At 41.8% G+C, this 24,994-nt stretch overlaps 1 protein-coding gene across 6 annotated transcripts; it reads right to left on the reverse strand.

The window, feature by feature from the left end:
- Positions 1 to 630: 630 nt before the first annotated feature.
- mbnl3 (muscleblind-like splicing regulator 3) lies at positions 631 to 24,835 on the reverse strand. Of its 6 annotated transcripts, none has more exons than XM_058048946.1 (8): positions 24,817 to 24,835; positions 23,751 to 23,872; positions 18,167 to 18,911; positions 10,455 to 10,619; positions 9,207 to 9,410; positions 8,866 to 9,105; positions 8,307 to 8,469; positions 631 to 5,680 (listed from the first exon to the last, which is right to left on the reverse strand). In XM_058048946.1, exons 3-8 carry the CDS (start codon positions 18,338 to 18,340, stop codon positions 5,538 to 5,540), a joined length of 1,089 nt encoding a protein of 362 aa, XP_057904929.1. In that variant the 5' UTR covers positions 18,341 to 18,911; positions 23,751 to 23,872; positions 24,817 to 24,835; the 3' UTR covers positions 631 to 5,537. The 6 variants fall into 6 exon arrangements, with proteins under 6 accessions (XP_057904929.1, XP_057904920.1, XP_057904939.1 ...); XM_058048937.1 differs by lacking the exon at positions 24,817 to 24,835 and adding an exon at positions 23,994 to 24,801; XM_058048965.1 differs by lacking the exon at positions 24,817 to 24,835 and adding an exon at positions 6,176 to 6,270 and having other exon boundaries at positions 5,506 to 5,677; positions 23,751 to 23,986.
- Positions 24,836 to 24,994: the final 159 nt, after the last annotated feature.

Genomic DNA, 24,994 nt, shown 5'->3' on the forward strand with positions numbered 1-24,994 from the left:
AATGAAAAGCGGAAGTGAAAAGCATATTTGCATCATAAAGGCACAATACATGAGAAAAAAAAGGAGGGCTTGATTTGTCCACCTGCACCGTACGGGTAATTTTGGGTTGTTTTTTTATCATTTGTATCAGTATGACATCATCATATCGGCCTGATAATTATCGTGCACCCCCAATTTGCATGTAATGTTTTGATTGTTGGCCTCTTTCACTAAAAAAAAAGACAAAAAAAAAGCAAAGGATCTTCTGAGCAAAGATAAAAAAAGATGACGTAACACGAACGATGCGCTGCTCTGACATTCTAAGCAAGTCTTATCTCTATTTATTGAAAATACATTTGGAGTATTATGCCGTAGTTCTTTATGTACATAAGTGCAAACAAGGTGAAGGTCACACATTCGTATTAGACACCCCCCCCGTCCCACCCCCACCCCGAGCGAGGATCGACATCATCCAGCCCAGCTGGGCGCAGAGAGACTTCTGGACCCCCGAGAAGTCAAGAAGATGCTTTGCTTGCATCGGGTCCAAAACCCCCCCTTTGACCTCCCTGATAGGTGTTTGCTTTACAAGCCTTAACGGGTTTAATCCAAAAAAAAAAAAAAAACTACCCCAACCCCCCCCCCCCCCACGCACACACACACACACACACCAAAACAACAAAATAAACCCCCATTATTCAACAATTCCTCACAGAAAAGACATCAACATTCCCTTTTTTCCCAATAAGTTATCCAGTTCTCCAGAAGGACCGTAGAAAGGTAGCCATGTTGTCTCTTTGTTGCCATAGCAACTGTTACCACAAACAATGACCCCCCCTCCCCCATTGTTGTGTACAAATGTATAGTTGATGTGAGTACCTTCATGCTGTGTCAAATAAAAGATGAATACATGTCGTTGTTATCGTTCTACGTCTGCTAGCTAGCTAGCGACGGTTAGCGATGACGATAAGGCCCTTTTTTTTTTTTTTGGCTAAACAAACCCACGCATACGGCGGAACCTCGCTTGGCGGTCACAATTTTGGCGTGTGGCGTTGTTGACACGCTACGTGAGTCCAATGGCGGTCTTAAAGCCTTATTGAATATTTCACTTTTCTGTGCATTATAAAGATACCACAACAGGTAAAAGAGGAGGCTAATTCCTATCTGATAACCTGTTCCGCATATTGAAGAACTCTAAGCTATGAACATGTGCTAACACGTCCATTCGTGATGATGTCATGCCGACAGTATTTTGCCTTATTTTGGTCTTTAGCGGGCGTATTGATGTCACGTAGCAACACACAAAGTAGCGCTACAGCTAGCGTGAAAACAAAAAGACGGCAGCTCCGATATGTAGCGTTACCTTTTGCTAGTTTCCTGAGGCGTTGTGAGCGTGTGGTTAAGCAAGTCGCTAGCCGGCTAGTAGCTAGCCGGCTAGTAGGTAGCCCAGGGGTCGGCAACCTTTTCGGATCAGTTTCCGTTTTTTTTCCGTTGTTCCTCACCGAGCACCGGACTCCGACACGGAACCTTGAAAGACTCGTGATGCATCTGAATTAGCGACAAAATAGCGACCAAACAGACCCCTAAGCTAGCTGTTAGCGGCGAGGTACTGGCGACAATAATAATAATAACAATAAATCTTGGGTAATACTTAGGTCATATTATGTAAATGGAGCATTTGTGAGGCTTTGACGTGAACTCTTTGCTGTCTATTTTTAGCTGTTTTTATATCTTTAAAACACACAGAAAAGCCTGCAGTTTTCCCTACCATTGTAGTTTTCCATGCCTAAATCCATCGTAAAAGCATACAAATGGGGACCGGAAGGGATACACGGACATTTAATGGGACTTCCTCTCCATTGAGGACGTGATCGTTCCCGAAGACACGATGTGGCAGCGAGATGAACCGCCATCTTGGATGGGAAAGTAAGTCCTGTTCTATATCCCAACACAATACTGTTGTGTTATTGTTGGGAATGTCGCTTTCCTGGCTTGGCTGTGAGTTTATGGCCGCATTTCTTTGGTTCCTGGAACGTATTCCGAAATCACACTTAGTTTCATTTATATTTCATATTTACTTTTGGTGTCACATCACTTGAAATTAGGTTAAAAATGAGCTAAATGTAGCCATTTTGGTTCTCCGAATGACGCTAGCTAAGGTTCCACCGTATTGAAGAACATCTCATACACACAAATTTGAGAAAAAACACTAAAATGAAAGTTAAAAAAAAGAGAGAAGAGGTTGCCCCCCCCCCCTTGAAAAGCCGCCAGGAGGCACAGTTTCCTGATCAAGTATGGAGTCCTTTTGTATCCGGCAGACATGAGCGGCAAAACAAAGGGCAGAGGAGACCGAGACTAAACTCGGAATTATTTTGTTTTTTCTTGGCCGTATGGACAAAGCTTATTATGTCTGATAATAAAAAAAAAAATTGTACAAAGTAGATTTTCCTGCACATTCAACGCATCCGAGACTTAGCTTAGTCGGCTTCCTTTAAGTTGATGGTTTATGTTTTTGTTGGGGCACTTTGGCGTATATTACGTATATATTAGTACTCTTAAAGGCAGGGCTATACCTGCTAATACACCTGCTATACCACGGCTACTTCTACATGAATCACATTAGACGGCTAATGCTAATCTATGCGATAATAGTAGCAGCATGGCGGCTAATATAAACATAGCTAAGAGTGACTACATGTCATCTTTCGACTGGTAGCATTGGGTAGTACATTCACACAACTGGTACATCTTCAGTACTTCATTGTTGTGTACAAACTAGAGATACACGGTATTTTACTGATTCTCGTATATCTACTTTTTAAAGTTTACATTTAAAATTTAGGACTGGAACGACCAGGAGAACCAGAGTACAGAGGGGGAGAAGAGAGACGCTGTGGCCCAGAAAGGTGCACTGTATTCGGGCACATGCTCCGAGCAGTCGGTGTCCCGCCATGGAGGTCTGTGGGAAACTTTTTGTTGATTTTTTTTTTCTTCCTCTTAGAATAAAAGTTTGTTTACAAGAGGTCAGCGGAAGTTACCACGGGCCCTGAACGTCACGTTTTTTGAATGTTATTGGATTTAAACAGTGATAAATGTGATAAATCCCGCATATCGTGCACCCGTAATACTAACAATAAGAAGTTTTCCGACGACTAGCGCAATGCACCAAATGAAACGTCCATCATCCGGAGGCACGTTCGAATTTGGGTAAAAGTCGGCAGCCGCCGATTTCTGCGTTTAGAGTCCGGCGACTTTGAAACACACACACGCGACGTCTGTGACATTCGCTAGCGCTCTAGAAGAGCCGTAAAAAGGCGACATTTTCAAGGCAAAGCCTTCAAAATGGAAATAAATGAGTGGGTAGCATGGCGGCCATGTTGGCCGTTTGGGCATCAATGCGGGGGTTTCGCATGTGTGGTGACTTCTGCTTCCTCCCGTGTCCCGTAAAATATACATGTTAGCCTAACTTAACTGGAGGCGGTGGACATGTCAGGAGGCGCCTGGCCCAAGGTCAGCTGACCAGGGTCCTGATCAGAGGTGGGAGCCAGTTCCTGTTTTGCAAGTCCCGAGGCCTCCTATTGGTCCAATGCGCCCTCCATCCGGGAAGGATCTTGACCAGATGCCGGAGCCACCTCATCTGAGTCATTGAGTCCGAGTCAGGTCCCGATTCATTGATGTGACAGTCATTGATGTCAAAGTCCGAGTCGAGTCCAGAGTCATTGATGTCAAAGTCAGAGTCGAGTCCCAAGTTATTGATGTGACAGTCATTGATGTCGTAGTCCGAGTCAAGTCCCGAGTCATTGATGTCATAGTCTGTGTTGGCTCATTAGTCGCTGATGGTAAAATCCAAGTCAAGTGCAGAGACATTGATGTCATAGTCCGAGTCGAGTCCAGAGTCATTGATGTCAAAGTCCGAGTCGAGTCCCGAGACATTGATGTCAAAGTCCGAGTCGAGTCCCGAGTCATTGATGTCAAAGTCCGAATCAAGTCCCGAGTCATTGATGTCAAAGTCCGAGTCGAGTCCCGAGTCATTGATGTCAAAGTCCGTGTCAGCTCATGAGTCACTGATGGTAAAATCCGAGTCAAGTCCCGAGTCATTGATGTCATAGTCCGCGTCGAGTCCAGAGTCATTGATGTCAAAGTCTGAGTCGAGTCCCGAGTCATTGATGTCAAAGTCCGAGTCCAGAGACATTGATGTCATAGTCCGAGTCGAGTCCCGAGTCATCGATGTCAAAGTCCGAGTCAAGTCCCGAGTCATTGATGTCAAAGTCTGAGTCGAGTCATTGATGTCAAAGTCTGAGTTTAGTCCCAAGTCACTCATGTGAAAGTCAAATTCGAGTCTCGAGTCATTGATGTGAGAGTCTGGGTCAAGTCCGGAGTCACTAATGTGACAGTCAGAGTCGAATCCTCAGTCATTGATATTAAAATCCTAATCAAGTCCGAGTGGATTTGCAAGTCTTTGATGGTGGGTGGGTAGATGGATCATTTATCTCCAAGACAAATTCAAGTCATCTAAAGTCGAGTCCAAAGTCATCAAATTTGCAAGGTTAAAAATGGTTGGGCCCTCGGATTTTCGTGGAGTTGGCCAATAAAAACGGGATCCACTGTATGGTGCAGAATCTAAGGACAATTTGGGAATTAAACGCCGTCATCGTGACGACGTGTTTCCTCGGCGGACCGCTGGACCGTGACGGACTCTCATCCCAAACACGAAGGTTGGCTTAAAAACAAGCACGAGAGGCACCGTTGTTATTCTTGCACCCAGCTCGACATTCTCAACACACACACACGCTTTCGGCCTTCAAAATAAAAGCGTTTTTCGCCACATCCTGTTTAACTGTGTAAACAAAATAATGGTGTCATAAAAACTTTGGTGACTTCGTCTTCGTTAACCACGATCCCGGGAAGTCGTCCCTCATTTATAGTTGATCGTGATTCATCGCTTCCGGACTTCCAGACGAGTGGAAGTGGAAAAGGTAAAAAAAAAAAAATTAGGAACTGAAATGTTTTTTTTTTTTTGTAGTAAAACTCAAATATGGTCGTTTTGCTCTTATCGTTGCGGTGACACGACACCATTCCTGGACTTATCTGTGACCCGATGATCGGAACGATTGATGCTTATTGGAATTTCGGTACGGAAAGAATCCGTGTCTCCTCTGCAGCGCGTGAAAGAAAGAAAGGCACAAACAACGTAAGACAGAGCAAGTGAAAGGTGAAAGGTCACGTTTGTAAACATGTCATGATAGTGAAGCACGTCTGTTTGCCATTCAACTGGTCCCCCCCGCCCCCCCTCCAGAATTTGCTTCTGACTTTGGAACAGTCAAAGGTCAAAGGTCAAAGGTCGGGCCGCCAACCCATAAAGGGCGTTTAGTCTTTCTCTTTGTGTTTCTTCATTTCCCTTGGCGTGCACGACTGACACGTCTGCACTTTTTAAGGTGTCGGTATGTATGGCTGTAAAAACATGGTGGCTCTCCAACGCAGCCCCCCCCCCCCAACCCCCCCCAACTCCGAAAAGCATAGCGTGCTCACGTTCGGACACGCTGGCCTTTCCGTGTGGGACCTTAACTGGCGTGTCGGGAAAGGCTTACTGGGTTTAGCGCCACCGGAGCCGCCATCAGCAGTTTGGGGGCGGGGCAGAGGTGGGTTTCCATGGGAACGCACTGCAGCTCCACCGGGTCGGGGGTCAGAAGCTCAGAAGGTTCTACTGGACGACAGAGGAGGAGATCATCATCATCATAGTCATCATAGTCATGCTGTGCTATAATGCGGTGCATACCAGGGGTGTCCAAAGTGTGGCGACGGTGGCCATTTTTGGGCACGGGGCTTGTTTTTGAAAATTGCTACGCCAAATTTGAAGTAAATGAATATACATTTATGGACCATTATTTTATTAAAAATTCCAAAGTTTTTGCATGTGTATGTTGTTTGGCACTTGAACGCACCATCTAACTTTCTGCCATTTTCTGCACAGTTCGGCTACTATACTGTAGGTTTCACCTCAATGCTGATGCTTTGTAAGATTTGATGACCTTACCGAGTGCTAACGTAAACATTTGTACAGTCCTCAAATGCAACCTCAAATTGAATCATGCTAACATATGCTAACCTGCTATACGACACACATCGCACCAAGACGCCACACACACGCTTAACATGACAATGGAGAAGTCTACAGAGCTCAATTGGAAAAAGTGCAAACCTGATCGGAGGCGGCGGATTCGGCAAAAGGAACATTGGTGACTGCGGTGGAGGCCGGCGCAACGGTGGCGGTGGCGGCACCGTGCATCATGGGGACTTTTATTCAGGCGGGTCAGACAAAAGACAAGAGGACGAGGATGCAGGGAAAGGGGGACGGGGGAAAAGGAGGAGGAGGAGGAGGAGGGACAGGAATGTTGTTATGGTTACCATGGCAACGGCACAGGTCAAGCCATATCGGCCGGATGGGTTTTGTACGAGCGTCACGGCACGGCATGCAAAAAGCAAAGGAAAGACAAACAAAAGGCGTGTTTTCATTGGACGCTGAAGCTAAAAGCTAAAAGTAACACCGCGTGTAACCAGACACGTAGTACATACAGTACATGTAGTACATACGTACATACAATGCGATCAGACTGCAGTATCTGACCATTGTATTCCAAATGGACATGAGCATGGAGACGGCCGATGATCAATCGACAAACACAACCGCTTGTGCGATGCAACTCGGGTCTCGGACCGTGTTACTCGTAGTAAACAACACAAACCTGCACACAAGCTAACAAGCTAAGTGGGGGTAACGCCTGTGTCACACTTTAGCGGTACACCGCTCCGTGGTGCTGCATGGCGGTTCCAACATCGCACCCTTACTCTATCGGCATTTTTCACTAAGTAACACCCAATTAGAATTTTTTTTAAAGTTAATTTTACTTAATTGTGGCCCAAATTAAGCATTTGCCGGCATAAAAAATCAAAATACAATACGAATAAGCAGGGTAATTGTGGATGTAGTACTCTACATGCACCACTAGGTGTCATTGTTTGACGAGGCAAGGCCCTGACACAATAATCTTTTCTAACAGATACCTTTTTAATATCTACTAATTAATTTAGATTTAAGTGTAGTTTGTGCACACCTGGAGGTAAGAAGGAGTGGAAGAAATTAGGATTTGACTAAGTGTACCTGTTGGTGTGTACTAATGAAATATCACGACGGTACTACTCGCACATGAATTACTACCAGGAGAACCAGAGTATAGAGGGGGAAGAGGCACCTGCTGTGGCCCAGCAAGGTGCACTGTATTCGGGTACACGCTGTGTGATGCCACGGAGGTCTCTGGGAAACCTTTTGCTTTTTTCATTTTTATTTTTTTTTACATTTTATTTGGGCTAATATATGAAACATTACAGTGCATTTCTTACATCAATCAAAATATAACTTTCCATTATTTACATTTGTATTCAACTATCTGATCACAAGCCCAAAAGCTTATAAATGCCTACCCCTTTTTGCAATATTATTATTGTTATTATCATTATCATTATTGTTATAATCTTTATCATTATTACCATTATTATTGTTATTATTATCACTATTATTATAATCATCATTAATATTACAATTTTCATCATTATAGTTGTAACAAAGTTTTGGATTTTTAAAAAAAAAATTATTATTTAATTTTCCAGACTTCATTGCTTCTTGTAGAGTGCTGTATCATTCCATCTGTTGTTTTCTGAAATTATTGTCAATTTATTAGCCCACTTTTTCCCCCCTAAGTTTTAACATTTACATATCATTTTCTGGATTTTGCATGCGTCTAATCTTGTGCATTAAAAAAAAAGAACTTTAACCTTTTTAATCTATTTAACGTGCTCACTCATCACAGAGAATTTGGTGCAACGAGCATGCAAAATGTCTGAGAGCTTCACAAGTGAGCTCAGAGGAAGTTAGGACAGGCTGTTTTAATTTGAAGCGTTTTGTAAAATTATCGGGTTATCTGAGCTATTTTTCATGTTATCGTATTTTTATCGATATGGAATCATAATTCCCTTTTGCAGAGTTGACGTACCGTCGTTATATTTTACAGTAGTTAGCTTCTTTTCACACATGGTTTGAAAGGATTATTGTGACTTGCCTCGCCAAACAATGACACCTAGTGGTGGATGTAGTGTACTACATCCACAATTACAGTGCTTCTTCAGCCTTGTATTTTGATTTTTTTATGTCGTCAAATGCTTAATTTGAAATAAAGGCGGATGTTGGACGTCCATTACGTCCTATCGGGTTGTTGCAATAACAAAAAACTGAGACAGACCATTAGAGGTTCCACAGTAGGAGACAAGACACTCACCAGTGGGGATGAAGGTCGGCTGCTGGAGCTGCATGCTAGCTAGGGCCTGCTGGTAGTGAAACATGTTGGGGTTGAAGACGGTGGCGGCGGCGGCGTTGGCGCCATTGCTCTTCTCCATCATGGGCCTCTTTGGTAGCGACTGCACGCCTCCTGTTGGCAGACCCTGAACCACACGGATGGAGACAAGATGGCAAGGTTAACCACAACACTTCACTTAGAACCTCCTTGAGATCCAACAGTGACATTCCTGCCACTTCCCCACATTTGGATGATATGTTGACAAAGTGCTGTTTCTGTCTGTCGCCACAAGAGGGCACTGCAGTGTACGAGATGAGTTCATGTGACGTCACCAGCTCAGAGGTCAAATAAAAAATGTCTGCATGGATTATTGGTGTTTTTTGTGTGCCTTTTATCGTACATCAACCAGGAGACATTTTTTCTAAGAGCATCTGTATCACATATCGATAAAACTGCCTATATTGTGTCAATTTTAACATACATAAAAATATTAAAATTGTTTCCCTGAATGAGTGACAGTGTTGCGTTCCATTGTGCTCACCAAGGAGGCGGATGTGGTGTTCTGTCCAGCCTGGTGCTGCCCAGCCTTGATCCTGGCCTGCAGGTGAGTGGGGGGGTGGAAGTACTTGCACTTATCTCTGCTGCAGCGCCCCTTGATGTAATCCATGCAAACAATGACCGAGTTCTCGTTGCAGTCCACCATTCCGGCCTCCAGGGGATGAGCGTAGCGACAGTCGCTCTCTCCGCGCGTGCAGTTCCCACGCTGGAATTCTCGACAAACCTGGCAAGCCGGTGGGGAGCGGTGAGCAACGTTTACCTTTCACCGCACGGGGAAAAAAAAAAAAAAACAACAAAGAAAGGCAAACAAACCCTCTCGCATACCTCCAGCTTGTCGGTGCGCGTGTGTTTCTGCGCGGTGGTGCCGTTCCCCACCGAGGCGAGGCCGGTGGGGCTTCCAGGGACCAGCAGGGGCGCGCTGGGCAGCAGCTCCGGCATCAAACCCATGCCTGGGCCCACGTGGCTTAGGTATGGACTGAACGCCATGCTGGGACTCGTTGCCAGGGAGGGTGTCAGTGGGAATGTTGTCTGAGGGTTTCGGAAAATGGCGGAAAATCAGATAAACGACTTGATGTTTTTTCACAACTATTTCAACATTCTTTAATTTTATATTTTATTTTTTTTAATTGTAATTTTTTAAAATATTTTAATATATTAATTTTATTTTTATTTTTAATTTTACTTGATGTTTTTTCCCAATTATTTCAACGTTCTTTAATTTTATATTTTATTTTTTTAATATTTTATTAGTTTTAATTTTACTTGATGTTTTTTCCCAATTATTTCAACATTCTTTAATTGTATATTTTATTTTTTAATTTTTTTTTATATTTTATTCTATTAATTTTATTTTAATTTTAAATTTAACTTGATGTTTTTTCCCAACTATTTCAATGTTCTTTAGTTGTATATTTTTTTAATTGTAATTTTTAAAAATATTTTAATATATTAATTTTATTTTCATTTTTAATTTTACTTGATGTTTTTTCCCCAACTATTGCAACGTTCTTTAATTTTATATTAAATTTTTTAAATATTTTATTTTATTAATTTTATTTTTAATTTTACTTGATGTTTTTTTCCCAACTATTTCAACATTCTTTAATTTTATATTTTATTTTTTTATTTTTATTTTTTTTAAATATTTCATTTTATTAATTTTATTTTTAATTTAATCTGTCATAATATTATAACTTTTTCCTCACTTAATTGAACAAAAATTGCAACTTTATTTTGTGTTGTTTGTTTCTCTTATGACTTTAAAAAAATCTCATAAATTTCAGCTTCACGCTACTAAAATTATCACAATATTACAACATAATTCTCATAAAATTACAACTTTTTTTGTGAGATAATAAAGTCTAAATGACATTTTTGGAACGTGCCGTGGAAAGAGGTTGTTATTTATGGCAGGAGCTGCTCTGCCAGTAAATAAAATAATAAAACCACTGATGGGTTCGATGTAAACAACATTTTAAAGCGCATGCAGAGGTGGATAAAGCTGCCATCTTGAGGTGATCGAACGGTAAAATGTTAAAAAAAAAAACGTGATGAGCATCACCGGCTACTCACGATGGGCTGCAGCTGCGTGCCGGGCAGCATGAACTGCATCTGTTGAGCCAACATGGCTGCCGCCGCCTTCTGCTGGATCAGGTTGTTCCTGCCGTTGATCTCCAGCTGGGTTTTTAGGTGCGGGGGCGGGTGCAGGTATTTGCAGTTCTCTCGTGTGCAGCGGCCCTGAAGAACAGAAGACGGGATGATGCTGATCAAATATCATGACATCACTGTCACACGTCACGACCACCAGGAGAACCAGAGCTTAGAGGGGAAGGAGCCACCTGCTGTGGCCCAGCAAGGTGCACTGTATTCGGGCACACGCTCAGAGCAGCCGGTGTGCCGCCACCAAGGTACTGGCAAACCTTTTTCATATGGCTAAAGTTATACTGTGCTAGCAATAAAATACTTATTATATAAAAAATGGCTTTTAAACTGATGCTAAATGTACAATTCTTTGTGTGCAATAATTTAAAATTACATGTCAAATTATTGTAAAAATAAATAATAATATAAAAAATAAATAATAAAAAATAATAAAACAAAAAATATATAAAATAATAACAACAAATATATAAATAGTTTAAGAATTTATAAAAAATAATATAGTAATGAAATATAATAATAAATTAACAGTATAAAATAATTAAACAAATAAATAATGCACGGTGGTCGAGTGGTTAGCACGCAGACCTCACAGCTAGAAGACCAGGGTTCAATTCCACCCTCGGCCATCTCTGTGTGAAGTTTGTGTGGGTTTTCTCCGGGTACTCCAGTTCCCTCCCACATTCCAAAAACATGCTAGGCTCATTAGCGACTCTGCGAAATTGTCCATAGGTATGAATGTGAGTGTGAATGGTTGTTTGTCTATATGTGCCCTGTGATTGGCTAGCTGGCCACTAGTCCAGGGTGGACCCCGCCTCTTGTCCCGAAGACAGCTGGGATAGGCTCCAGCACCCCATGTGACCCTCGTGATGATAAGCGGTAGAAAATGAATGAATGAATGAATATATATAATGATATCTAAAGGACATATATATATTTTAAGAAATTCTAAAAATAATAAATAATAAAATAATATTGTAATGAAACATAGTAATAAATAAAAAAATATATAAAATAATTAAACAAATAAATAATGAATAATAAATAATACAATGATTACTTATAATAGAATATAAATAATGATATATATAGTTTAAAAAATTATAAAAAAATAATATAGTAATGAAATATAGTAATAAATAAAAAAATATAAAATAATTAAACAAATAAATAATGAATAATAAATAATACAATGATTACTTATAATAGAATATAAATAATGATATATATAGTTTAAGAAATTATAAAAAAATAATATAGTAATGAAATATAGTAATAAATAAAAAATATAAAATAATTAAACAAATAAATAATGAATAATAAATAATACAATGATTACTTATAATAGAATATAAATAATGATATATAGTTTAAGAAATTATAAAAAAATAATATAGTAATGAAATATAGTAATAAATAAAAAAATATATAAAATAATTAAACAAATAAATAATGAATAATAAATAATACAATGATTACTTATAATAGAATATAAATAATGATATATATATAGTTTAAGAAATTATAAAAAATAATAAAATAATATAGTAATGAAATATAGTAATAAATAAAAAATATAAAATAATTAAACAAATAAATAATGAATAATAAATAATACAATGATTACTTATAATAGAATACAAATAATGATATATATAGTTTAAGAAATTATAAAAAAAATAATAAAATAATATAGTAATAAATAAAAAATATAAAATAATTAAACAAATAAATAATGAATAATAAATAATACAATGATTACTTATAATAGAATATAAATAATGATATATATATTTTAAGAAATTATAAAAAAAATAATAAAATAATATAGTAATAAATAAAAAATATAAAATAATTAAACAAATAAATAATGAATAATACAATGATTAATTAATAATAATTTAAAAATAAATACATTATGATTTAATATTTTTTTTTATATATATTGTCCCACATTAGGATTTGTGCGTGTGTGTTTATAGCACATGTAATATAAGAGTGCAATAATGATGTGAGCCACTAGTGCAATGGATCATTAAGCCGCCAATCATTCAATATGATCAGCTGATCATCACCATGACCCAACTGAGACCACTGCGTACATCCCAAAGTCAATCCACGGATTTCCAATCCTTCATTTTCCTTCTCAACTTCTCAACTCGCTCATCAGGAGCACTGCAGGTCAGCGGGGGAGGAACTGCAGCCGCCATTAAACCTCCCCCCCCCGCCACTGCAGAGTGGTTGTTAAAAATGACATCTGCGTGGCTTTGTCATCGGCCACACCCGGAACATGCCGCCTCGTGACGGTGATGGATGCTGCTGTGTTCCGTCTTGGAAAAGCTGCAGAGGATCCAACGTGGAAGCTAACTCAGCTAACCCGCAGCTAACGTGTTGAAGATAGCAAACGTTTGTCATAAGCAAAAAGTCCCGTGAGCTCAGATGTTGGCATTTTCAGGAAGTTCACGTATCACGGGAATGACTAGGGAGGCTAAAACGTTCCTCAAAATATTAGGACCAGGTGAAAAACGTCAAGAATGTTCAGGACATTTGATGGATCTTCAGAGCAGAGCTTCAACATTGAAAAGGAAGCAAAGCAAAGGAGCATTGAAGTGCTTCTGAGCTTCTCTAGAACATCCTGAAGGCTCATGGATCCCATTGGCTGTCCGTCAAGACACGGGACCATCCCGGGCCCCAATCAGACGCCATCTGCCGGAGAAGAAACATCTCCAAAGGCCTGGTCTCCTCCAAGGTTTGGAATGAGCAGGAGAGCACCAAACATGGGACATTGAAAGGTGGAAGAAAGTTCTTCTTCTCCCTGGACGCTCCTGATGGCTTCCTATGTTCTCCACCATCATCATCTATAGAACAATGGAGCTTCAAGTCGTGCAGGGGTGTCAAACGGCTGTGTGGAGAGTCTTCCAGAGGAATTATGTCACTGTTTTGGACCATCCTGCGTCTTCATCTTCATCTCAGTCCAACGGAGAACATTTGGGGATGGATTCACAAAAACGGACACCCGTTCCAGACAGTGGATGGCCTCCAGGTCGTGATGGTCGTCATCTCCCGACGGCAACAAGGTGGGATTGTTGAGCATTGTGGAGACAGTCATTTCTAACTTCTCCAGAACATCCTGAGGCTCATGGAACTAAAACGTCAGGATCAGAATTGGCTGTCCGTCAAGACACGGGACCATCCTGGGCCCCAATCAGATGCCATCTGCCGGAGAAGAAACATCTCCAAAGGCCTGGTCTCCTCCAAGTTTTGGAATGAGCAGGAGAGCACCAAACATGGGACATTGAAGGGTGGAAGAAAGTTCTTCTTCTGCCCTGGACGCTCCTGATGGCTTCCTATGTTCTCCACCATCATCATCTATAGAACAATGGAGCTTCAAGTTGTGCAGGGGTGTCAAACGGCTGTGTGGAGAGTCTTCCAGAGGAATGATGTCACTCTTTTGGACCATCCTGCGTCTTCATCTTCATCTCAGTCCAACGGAGAACATTTGGGGATGGATTCACAAAAACGGACACCCGTTCCAGACAGTGGATGACCTCCAGGTCGTGATGGTCACCATCTCAGGATGGCAACAAGGTGGGATTGTTGAGTATTGTTGAGACACACAATGGTGGAAGAAAGTTCTTCTTCTCCCTGGACGCTCCTGATGGCTTCCTACGTTACTGGCATGACAAGGAGATCCCACCTGAGATGTTCTCCATCCATCATGTTCATCATCTATAGAACAATGGAGTTTCAAGTCGTGCAGGGGTGTCAAACGGCTGTGTGGAGATGTTTTCAGGGGTCATCACTCATGGCTGAAGGTCCTCGTTAGTCTTCCAGAGGAATGATGTCACTTTTTTGGACCATCCTGCGTCTTCATCTTCATCTCAGTCCAACGGAGAACATTTGGGGACGGATTCACAAAAACGGACACCCGTTCCAGACAGTGGATGGCCTCCAGGTCGTGATGGTCATCATCTCCAGACGGCACAACAAGGTGGGATCGTTGAGCTGCATCAGCAAGGCCTCTGGTCGCCATCCATTGCTGTCATTTTTAAGACAGTCATTTCGAAGTTCTCCAGAACATCCTGAGCCTCATGGAACTCAAACGTCAACCAAACATCTCCCATTGGCTGTCCGTCATGTGAGATGACGAAGAAAGGAGCCTAGTCAGGTAAAAAGAACTTGGCAAGAACCACGTGGTGGCTTCAGAGTGACCAGATGGAGGAGCTTGATGGAGGAGGAACGGCGTCCATTAGGAGATAAATCCATAAAACCAACAAAGGAGGGAGGGGCCGATGCTTTTATACTGCCGACCTTCAACTGCCAGTCACCGGGGGGGGGGGTTCCAACAGTTCCAAGCGGCCTTAAATGCACCATCCTGGCCTTTGAGCAAAGCAGCAGGCCGAGGCAGACTGTTGCTCGGTGCTAAAAACAGCCATGACACTCGGGGAAGATCAAACTATCCAATGGGTGGGCGCTCCTGTTCCTGTTGCTAGGCCCCCCTCTAGTCCCCCCCCCCCCCCCCATCTCCATCTCGCCGCTGCTCTGGACGACATAACACGGAAAAATGGCCCAATAATAAATTCAATAAACAAGGAGAGCGCGGCCACGGGCGACGCTCGCACACAAAGACGCCTCGGGAAGAGAAATGTCTCGCAAAGCAACGTGCGGTCACGGCGACAATAGTCCACTGTCGTTTTTTTTTTTTAGCACAATGCTTCATTCAAAGTCCAGCAGAGCACCACTTTGCCACTGTGCCGGTGTTTGGCTTGCGGTCGAGTTTTTGAAAGTGACTCAGAAGAACCGCCGCAGCGCCGTCGGCGAAGCTCGACCCACCCGCCCGACCACACCGGTGATGGAAATGGAACACCGTCTGAAAGCGGTCGTGTGGGAAATGGTACCACGGAACGGAATTGTGTATACACTCTATGGGCAAAAGTATTGGGACAGCAAATCATTGAATCCTGCAGCTAATACGGCGCTGCGGCTACAGCGTGTGAACGCCGTTACAAGCCGAGTCGGGCCTTTTCACGAGAACTGCATTGTGGGAAGTTGAGTGTTTTTAGTCTATAGTCTCTCTTCTGTCTGCCCCGCCCATTTTCTTCTTCAATCTATCTCTCTTCTTGTGCTCAAGGCTACCAAACTAGCTAGCTATGTGAGCTGCTGGCTAACCGCCTGTGCTAGCCAATATAAGAAGCAAAAGAAGCTAACTGCGAGGGACTCATGCCGACAGGAGTGATATGTTTCAACAAGGATACAAAAACGCTACAACTGATCAGCGCCAGGACGAAGAAGCACTTAAAGGGGCCCCATTATGCTCTATTATGGCGAATTGAGTGTGTTATTTATGTTTTTTTTTTAAATAAAACTTTGTTAATTGACTTCAGTGTGTGTATTAGTATTTCTTACACATTTTTAACACATCAACATTACTGTGATAATAATGATACCCGTGTCAGTAATGTTACATCGATAAGACGTTATCTTACAGTACATTACCGTAACACTGCATGCAATGACATGTCCCACACGAGGGTGCAAAAAAAAAAAAAAAACGTCACCTCCCATCATGTGTGGAAGTGGTACATCTTTGGCTTATTACTTTGTTCGTCACCTCCACAAAATGTTGAAATGTTTGATGTTTAAATGTTAAATGTTAAAAAAAAAAACTTCACCTCCCATCATGTGTGGAAGTGGTACATCTTTGGCTTATTACTTTGTCCGTCACCTCCACAAAATGTTTAAATGTTTGATGTTTAAATGTTAAAAAAAACTTCACCTCCCATCATGTGTGGAAGTGGTACATCTTTGGCTTATTACTTTGTCCGTCACCCCCACAAAATGTTTAAATGTTTGATGTTTAAATGTTAAATGTTTAAAAAAAAAATTCACCTCCCATCATGTGTGGAAGTGGTACATCTTTGGCTTCTTACTTTGTGCGTCACCCCCACAAAATGTTTAAATGTTTGATGTTTAAATGTTAAAAAAAAAAAATTCACCTCCCATCATGTGTGGAAGTGGTACATCTTTGGCTTCTTACTTTGTCCGTCACCCCCACAAAATGTTTAAATGTTTGATGTTTAAATGTTAAATGTTTTAAAAAAAACTTCACCTCCCATCATGTGTGGAAGTGGTACATCTTTGGCTTCTTACTTTGTCCGTCACCCCCACAAAATGTTTAAATGTTTGATGTTTAAATGTTAAAAAAAACTTCACCTCCCATCATGTGTGGAAGTGGGACATCTTTGGCTTCTTACTTTGTCCGCCACCCCCACAAAAATGTTTAAATGTTAAATGTTTAAAAAAAAATTCACCTCCCATCATGTGTGGAAGTGGTACATCTTTGGCTTCTTACTTTGTGCGTCACCCCCACAAAATGTTTAAGAAACACAAGGTAAGTCAACCAAAGTCAATGCAGTATAAATACACTTTTTTACAATTAGAGCTCTGTGTACAAGAAATAACACCCCTATAGTCACCTTTATATTTTATATTCCTGTTATTGTTTGTTTACACCACATTGCTCCACTGTAATGCGCAGGCTCCATGATTACTGAGACGGCCTTTAGCATCGCATGCTAGCGAGCTAACTAGATAGCTTCTAATGTATTTATTAAACATTTAAGAAAGGATTTCAAACGGTGTGGGGAAGAAGGACAAAGTAAGAAGCCCAAAAACACTTTTTTTCACTCTGATGTGTAGAACACACCATCATGCAGCGTTAAGGTAATGTCATGTAAGGTAATGAATGTGAATGTTTTGTGTCATTATTGCCACCCGGCGACCAAAAATCAACATATTTACGTATGTTATGACTAATAATTTCCAAATACGGCTTTCAACACGATTAGAGCCCTGCGGACATAATATAACACCCACATTCCTATTCTTTGTTTGTGTACGACATGTGACTTCTCTTTTGATTGATTTTTCGGAACGATAATACGCCATAGTCGAGCACAATCATGAATTTCATATTTGAAAAAATTAATAAGAGCGAGGGTCAACACGATTAGAGCCCTGCGGACATAATATAACACCCACATTCCTATTCTTTGTTTGTGTACGACATGTGATTTCTCTTTTGATTGATTTTTTGGAACAATAATACGCTATAGTCGAGCACAATCATGAATTTCATATTTGAAAAAATTAATAAGAGCGAGGGTCAACACGATTAGAGCCCTGCGGACATAATATAACACCCACATTCCTATTCTTTGTTTGTGTACGACATGTGATTTCTCTTTTGATTGATTTTTTGGAACAATAATACGCTATAGTCGAGCACAATCATGAATTTCATATTTGAAAAAATGAATAAGAGCGAGGGAATGATGTTTGAAACGCCACGTGTTGAGGGCGGACCGCCCTTGCGCGATGGAAAGACGCATAAATTATTCAGACGCTAACCGAGCAGGTGAGATTTGCATTCCGCATTATGATGCTTAGTTTTGTTTCTCTGGAGGGCACACGCCCAAGCGATCGATAAAGTTATGATTCAAAACAGTGGTTCCGAATGAGCAGCATTCGGGTAACCATGCCGCAACCGGCGCCGTCGTCACTCGGATGACGGTACAAATATTCTACGGGCCCGCGAGTCGACCAAAAGCGAGCGTCGTCGTTACCTTGAGCGAGTCGAAGCAGGCGATGACTCGTCCGTTATCCACATGGCAGCTGCGGGACGGGTGGGCAAACTTGCAGTCGGCGTCCGACCGCGAGCAGGTGCCTCTTTGGAACTCCCGACATACCTCCAGGGTCAACCATTTGGTGTCCCGCCCCATGCTCATGCTGACGGCCATCACGGAGGAACAAGAGTGGATGGAAAAGTGGCGTCAAATGGTGATGTACGGATTAAAAAAAAAAAAAAAAAAAAAAAGATTTCCGTGTTCCCTGTTTGGCTCCTCCTGGGAAAAGCGTCAGCTGACGTTCTACCGCGCTGAGATAGCAGGGTTCAACGTTAGAGGTCGGCTGGGTCCACATAAAAAGCCACCAATGAAAGCAAAGAGAGCAAGCATGGCGGGTGTGTTGCTAAGGGAGCCGAGGCCTAGCGACCCTTCGCCGCTCTTACGTTCACGTCAACATGGTGGAAGTCTGCTGAGGCGGGTCTGCCCGGAGACGAATGACTTCTGAGTATCGAGATGATGGAGCGGGTCGGCGTCCTTGAAATGAGAAGTTGGAGGACTCGGTGGTTATCTTCTGACAATGTAGCTAGCAGGCTCCCGGTGTCGTTGTCCTCCTCAATTCTATATAAAAAAAAAAGTGGTAGATGACTCCTCACGGTAGGCACTTTGGAGTTCCGCTTCCTCCCTCGCTGCTGTTTACTCCTCCCTCGTCATCGTCTGCGTGCCCTTGTGCCGCGGGGCCTGGCGCCTGATGGAGGAAGCAGAAAAAACACACAATCCTTGAGACATTTTGTAGTCTCTTGATGATCAAAAAGCGGCGTCGGTGTCTTGCGTGGTGACGCTGGAGGAGGCGGAGGAGGGCGGCGGTGATGAGGACCACGAGGCAGGAAGGAGAAACAAATAGGGAGGGTGTAAAGGGGGGAAGATATGTCTTGATTAAGTGATAGAGCGAGAGAGAGAACGAGAACGAGAGAGAGAGAGAGAGGGAGGAGTATTGACAGAGACGTCACGTCAACTTCCTGGATCAGACCAACTCGCCGTGAATCACACCGCAAGAGGCGGCGTCCTTGAAAACGGGCCACAGCGATGATTAACAGCGACCACGCGACTAAAAAAACGTGGAAGAGGACGAGGAAAAAAAGGGGTGGAAAAAAAAAAAGCCGACTATGATGTGGAAAGCTACCAGCCAATCGGGCGCGCCGGTGCGGGCAGGAAGCAGCCAGCGTGCGGCCAATGGATGCGGCGGTGTCCCACAGCAGCTCCTCCCCCTCCGCAGAGTATGTCCTTGCCAGGTTTTTTTTTTTTTTTTTTTTTTTCCTTCTTCTCCCCCCACGGGCAAAAGCACAGTCATGGCCGAGGCACATGCTGCTTTTCAAAGTGGATACGAGGACCCCGGGAAGCGGGTGTAGGGGGGGAATGACGTGATGTGACATCATTGGGGTGTCTAAAAATGTCGAAAAAATGGGGGGGGGTGTGGTGTATCATGTGTATAAACAATAGGAGGGGAGGGGCCTAGATATCATCAGTCGCTGTCTGATGGTGGCAGACACAGACGAGGAAGCTGCGGGGGGGGGGGGGGGGGGGGGGGGGAGTGTGAGGCAATGTGTGTGTGTGTGTGTGTGTGTGAGAGAGAGCATGCAGATAAGACAACCCAGAAGGAGAACACCGCAGTGGAGGCGGAGAAGGAGGTATAACAGGGGGGGGGGGGGGCGAGGGAGAAGGAAATTGAATTTGAACATCCACCCTCCAAACACAAGAACAAAGCCTAGTCCGACGTAGCAAACACCCCCCCCCCCCGCCTTCCAAACTTTACTATAAGAGACCCTCCGGGGTCACATGACACCGTCACCGCACCCGCTGGAGTGGAAGGCGCCCGACTGCTTCTTGGACAACAACGTCACCGCCCCAAAATGACCTTACGCAGCGCTCTCGCCGATGACCTTCTGCATCCTGCGAAACCCGACCCCCCCCCCCCCCCCCCCCCCCCGAACCCCGGCGCTGTCGTACCACGTTAAGTGATGCCACTGCAGACCGTGGGCTTCGATGAGACACGCCCAGTGGGGACTCAAAGTCAAAGCTGAATCCAGGTGAAAATACTACCGGGCTAACTGACTAACGTTAGCATGGTAACACCTAGCATGATAGCGCGTCAGCATATATTCAAGATCACAAAAAATGCTAGTATGCTCATGTTAGCATGCTGGCAATAGCAACATGTGAACATTAGCTTCTTGCTGATGCCTACATGAATAGTGTCTACCTACAAACAAAAATACTACTAGGCTAACTTTAGCATGCTAGCAATACTAACATGCTAACACAATAGCAACATGTTTACATTAGCATGCTGATGCCTACAATAATAGTGTCTACCTACAAACATGGCTGAAAATACTACTAGGCTAACTTTAGCATGCTAGCAATAGTAACATGCTAACACAATAGCAACATGTTTACATTAGCATGCTGATGCCTACATTAATAGTGTCTACCTACAAACAAAAATACTACTAGGCTAACTTTAGCATGCTAGCAATACTAACATGCTAACACAATAGCAACATGTTTACATTAGCATGCTGATGCCTACAATAATAGTGTCTACCTACAAACATGGCTGAAAATACTACTAGGCTAACTTTAGCATGCTAGCAATAGTAACATGCTAACACAATAGCAACATGTTTACATTAGCATGCTGATGCCTACAATAATATTGTCTACCTACAAACATGGCTGAAAATACTACTAGGCTAACTTTAGCATGCTAGCAATACTAACATGCTAACACAATAGCAACATGTTAACATTAGCATGCTGATGCCTACAATAATATTGTCTACCTACAAACATGGCTGAAAATACTACTAGGCTAACTTTAGCATGCTAGCAATACTAACATGCTAACACAATAGCAACATGTTTACATTAGCATGCTGATGCCTACAATAATAGTGTCTACCTACAAGCATGGCTGAAAATACTACTAGGCTAACTTTAGCATGCTAGCAATGCCAACATGCTAACACAATAGCAACATGTTAACATTAGCATGTTGATGCCTACAATAATAGTGTCTACCTGAAAACATGGCTGAAAATACTACCAGGCTAACTGACGAACATTAGCATGCTGACACCTAGCATGATAGCGCATCAGGATATAGTCAAAATTACAAAAAATGCTAGTATGCTCATGTTAGCATGCTGGCAATAGCAACATGTTAACATGGCTGAAAATACTGGCAGGCTAACTTTAGCATGCTAGCAATGCTAACATGCTAACACAATAGCAACATGTTAACATTAGCATGCTGATGCCTACAATAACAGTGTCTACCTACACACATGGCTGAAAATACTACTAGGCTAACTGACTAATATTAGCATGCTAACACCTAGCATGATAGCAGTCAGGATATATTAGAGAAAACAAAAAATGCTAGTATGCTCATGTTAGCATGGCGTGTATGTTGCTAAGGGAGCCAGGCCTAGCGACCCTGATATACTACTAGGCTAACTTTAGCATGCTAGCATTACTAACATGCTAACACCTTGCATATGACACTGGTAAGCGTTTACTTACCCATGAAAGTAGCAAAAAATGCTAGTATGCCGATTATATCAAGCTAAAAGATAGCACACATGTATACAAATGTATTTACCTAACACTCATTTCTTTTAACGCTAGCTTACACTAGCTAACTAGCTAACACTCTTATCATTCGAATCAAACTTTAATCGTCTTGTGAGCCATGAAGGGTTGCGTTCAAAGACACCCCGTAACTTAACTTGCATTCAAGTGTAGATTTTCTGTATTTCTGCATACGTACTTAAATGCATCAAATTGTACTTTGGCAGTAAGAGTTAAATCTGGACAAAACTAGCGTAGTGTGCAAAGCTAGCTGCTGTTAGCATGAGGAGCTTGTCTTGTCTGGCAAGGATTGGCGAGGGACAACATCAACGACCAGGTGATTGATTAAAAAGCACATGACAAATGATCTACAAAATCATAAATAATCATCATATTGGGAGGGAGGGAACAAAGTAATTAGGTTAAGTATTAGTAATCCTCTCAGTACCCGGTCTCATTCAATCAAGTACACACCTCACGCAAAAGGAACAAAGTATGAAGACTTATTGTTCGATTTTTGAATGCAAAAATGAAATTTATAGTTGATGGAAGCGACGACTTTCTTTTGGAAAAGAAAACAAACTTACAGTATGACTGGGATACGATGAACATCCAGCAGCAACACAACATTTTGGCATTTTGTATGATAATTATACCGAACCAAGTCCACCATCTACCTCCAGAAGAGATTGTTTACTCTGCTTTATCTGAGAGGTGTCGCCCCGATGACGTCACTTCCGGGTATGAGGCTAAACCGTGAAAGCTAGCTGTATAATTCTTGCTAATTTTGTTAGCAAGCAAACTGTACGGTTTTCAAAAACCCAACAATGTAGAAAATAATTATGAACAATAATACTAGCGGCATGTAGGAAGGAGTATAGTTGCTCAAATGTAAACAGTTCCGGACACTAATAATAGACCTGTTAGACCTGCAACATTACTATTATTATATTATTATATAGTACTATTATTATTATACGGTAAGCAGTACTCGCTTTCTCCATTTTTGTCTTAAACCTTCCTCTTTTGGAAAAGAAAACAAACTTACAGTATGACTGGGATACGATGAACATCCAGCAGCAACACAACATTTTGGCATGATGGATGAAAATTATACTGAGCCAAGTCCGCCATCCACCATACGGGTAATCTCGCCTCATTGGAGCATTTTTTTTTTAATTATTGTTTATCTGAGCTATTTTATTGATGTATCGCTATGACATCATAACTCCCTTATTTGGTGCACGCCTCGTATTTTCCACCATTTTCTTTATTTCATCTCATTGGAAATATTCAGTTGCCAATTTTGCGCATTGCTCATCTTTTGGCGTAGGTTCGCCATTCAACAGTTGGCAGTATTGTTCATCATCATCATCATCATCATCGTTCCGGGCCATAAATGTGTAGTTGATTAATAAAAGGTGTATGTGTTTTTGCGTGGTTGTCTGATCAGCTCAGTTGATATTCAGTCAAGAAAAAAAAAAAAAAAAAACTCGATAAACTGGTGCAGAGTCCACAGCCTGGGGGGGGGGGGGGGGGGAGCATGAACTTGTCGTGACTGGTTTTATAGTTCAATGAGCCAAGAGCACCACAACACTTCCTTTGGGAATGTGTGTATGTGTAGGCAAGTTGTGGCAACACTATGTGCCATGGTGGCTTGGGTGTTAGGACCCAAGGATCCAAGGACACAAGGACACAAGGCTGGATGAATGCATCCGGACATAAGAGCATGCAACCAGGAAGCAATATCTAAGTGTTCTTCTGCATGATCTGCATGGCTGGAATGGATCTAAAGTCAAGATTTGACACGGATTGTCCCTTCCGGTATCAGTTATGACTGCAGAAACAACACCATAACCCCCCCCCTAGTAACACACATCCATGACACTTCCATAATAATAAAGCAACAAACAAAGACACGCATGTCTGTAACAAAAAAACAACAATATCCTACCTTATCAGATTACAAATCAACGTGGGTGAAGGTACTCTTTTCCACGAAGACTCGGTGCAATGTCGTCAGCAGCCATGGTTGTTTACAGCGGGCACGCCTTCAAGCCAGTCCGGGAAAAGCGACTGTAGTGACGGCAAGCAACAAAAATAAGCAAACAATCAATGTCTGGTTGCTGCAAAATGGATTACAGTTATATATTTTTTCGTGCGTAGCAATGAATGATAGCAAGGCAGACGGACAGACCTGAAAAAGGGAGGAGGGGGGAGTGTCGAGGGAGGAGTTGAAAAAGTGAGAGAGCGGATTTGGCCACGAAACGTCAGTTCGGATCCAGGCGTTGAAAGTCACGACTGCCCTGAAGGCATCACAGGTGCCCCCATTTTTAAACATGGCGTTTTTAAAAATAAAATAATTCCCGGACTGTAACAACACAAAACATGTTCCTGTAATTCTGCTTATACTGTTTTATACTCCTTTTTAAGTTAAGTTCGTAATAAAATATATATTTAATAAAAAAAAGTGCTAGCTAGCTAGCTAGCGAGCTCGTTTAGCAGCCCGGAAATACTGCGTAAAAAGGACACATACACGGATGTATTCAAGAACGCAAATTGTTATTATTTTTATTATTTCTGATGCTGAGATAAGACTAAGTCTAAAAACTGTCTAAAACAGAAACGCAAATAAAAACAATACGTGGATAATCTTGTCAGAAAAAAACAAAACACAAAACAACGTCATATTGCCTGAAAAATCGATTGAATTTAAACAGATATACAACCTTATATATTTCTTTGATCTAATAAATGTCGTCTAGTTCCATATTCCTATTTTTCGGTGGGAGGATTTGGGTAATTTTGTCATAAACGTTCTACCTGCGGCTGCTAGCATGCACAGACATAGCTGCTAGCTAGCATGTTGCTAATTCCATGTTTAGCCTAAAAGTTTTAATTCTTATACTAGTTCTTAATAATTGGTAATTTATTGTAATTTTAGTATTTTACTCAATTTGCTTTTTTATTGTTAAAAGTGCCAATATTGCTTTCCCTAATTCGATTGAGGTATTTTATACCCGCTCAAACAGAAAGTTGTCAGGGTGCGGTTCTTCTTCTTCGTGTGATTTTCTTCTTCTGTGGTTTATTGGCGGTTGGCAAGCAGCTTCCGGTGTGCATTACCGCCATCTGTGGAACAGAATAACACTTCGATACTTTATTCACAAATCTATTTTTTATTTAAAAAATAAAATATAT

Source organism: Doryrhamphus excisus, chromosome 2 (genome assembly GCF_030265055.1).
Source record: "Doryrhamphus excisus isolate RoL2022-K1 chromosome 2, RoL_Dexc_1.0, whole genome shotgun sequence".
Lineage (NCBI taxonomy): Eukaryota > Metazoa > Chordata > Actinopteri > Syngnathiformes > Syngnathidae > Doryrhamphus > Doryrhamphus excisus.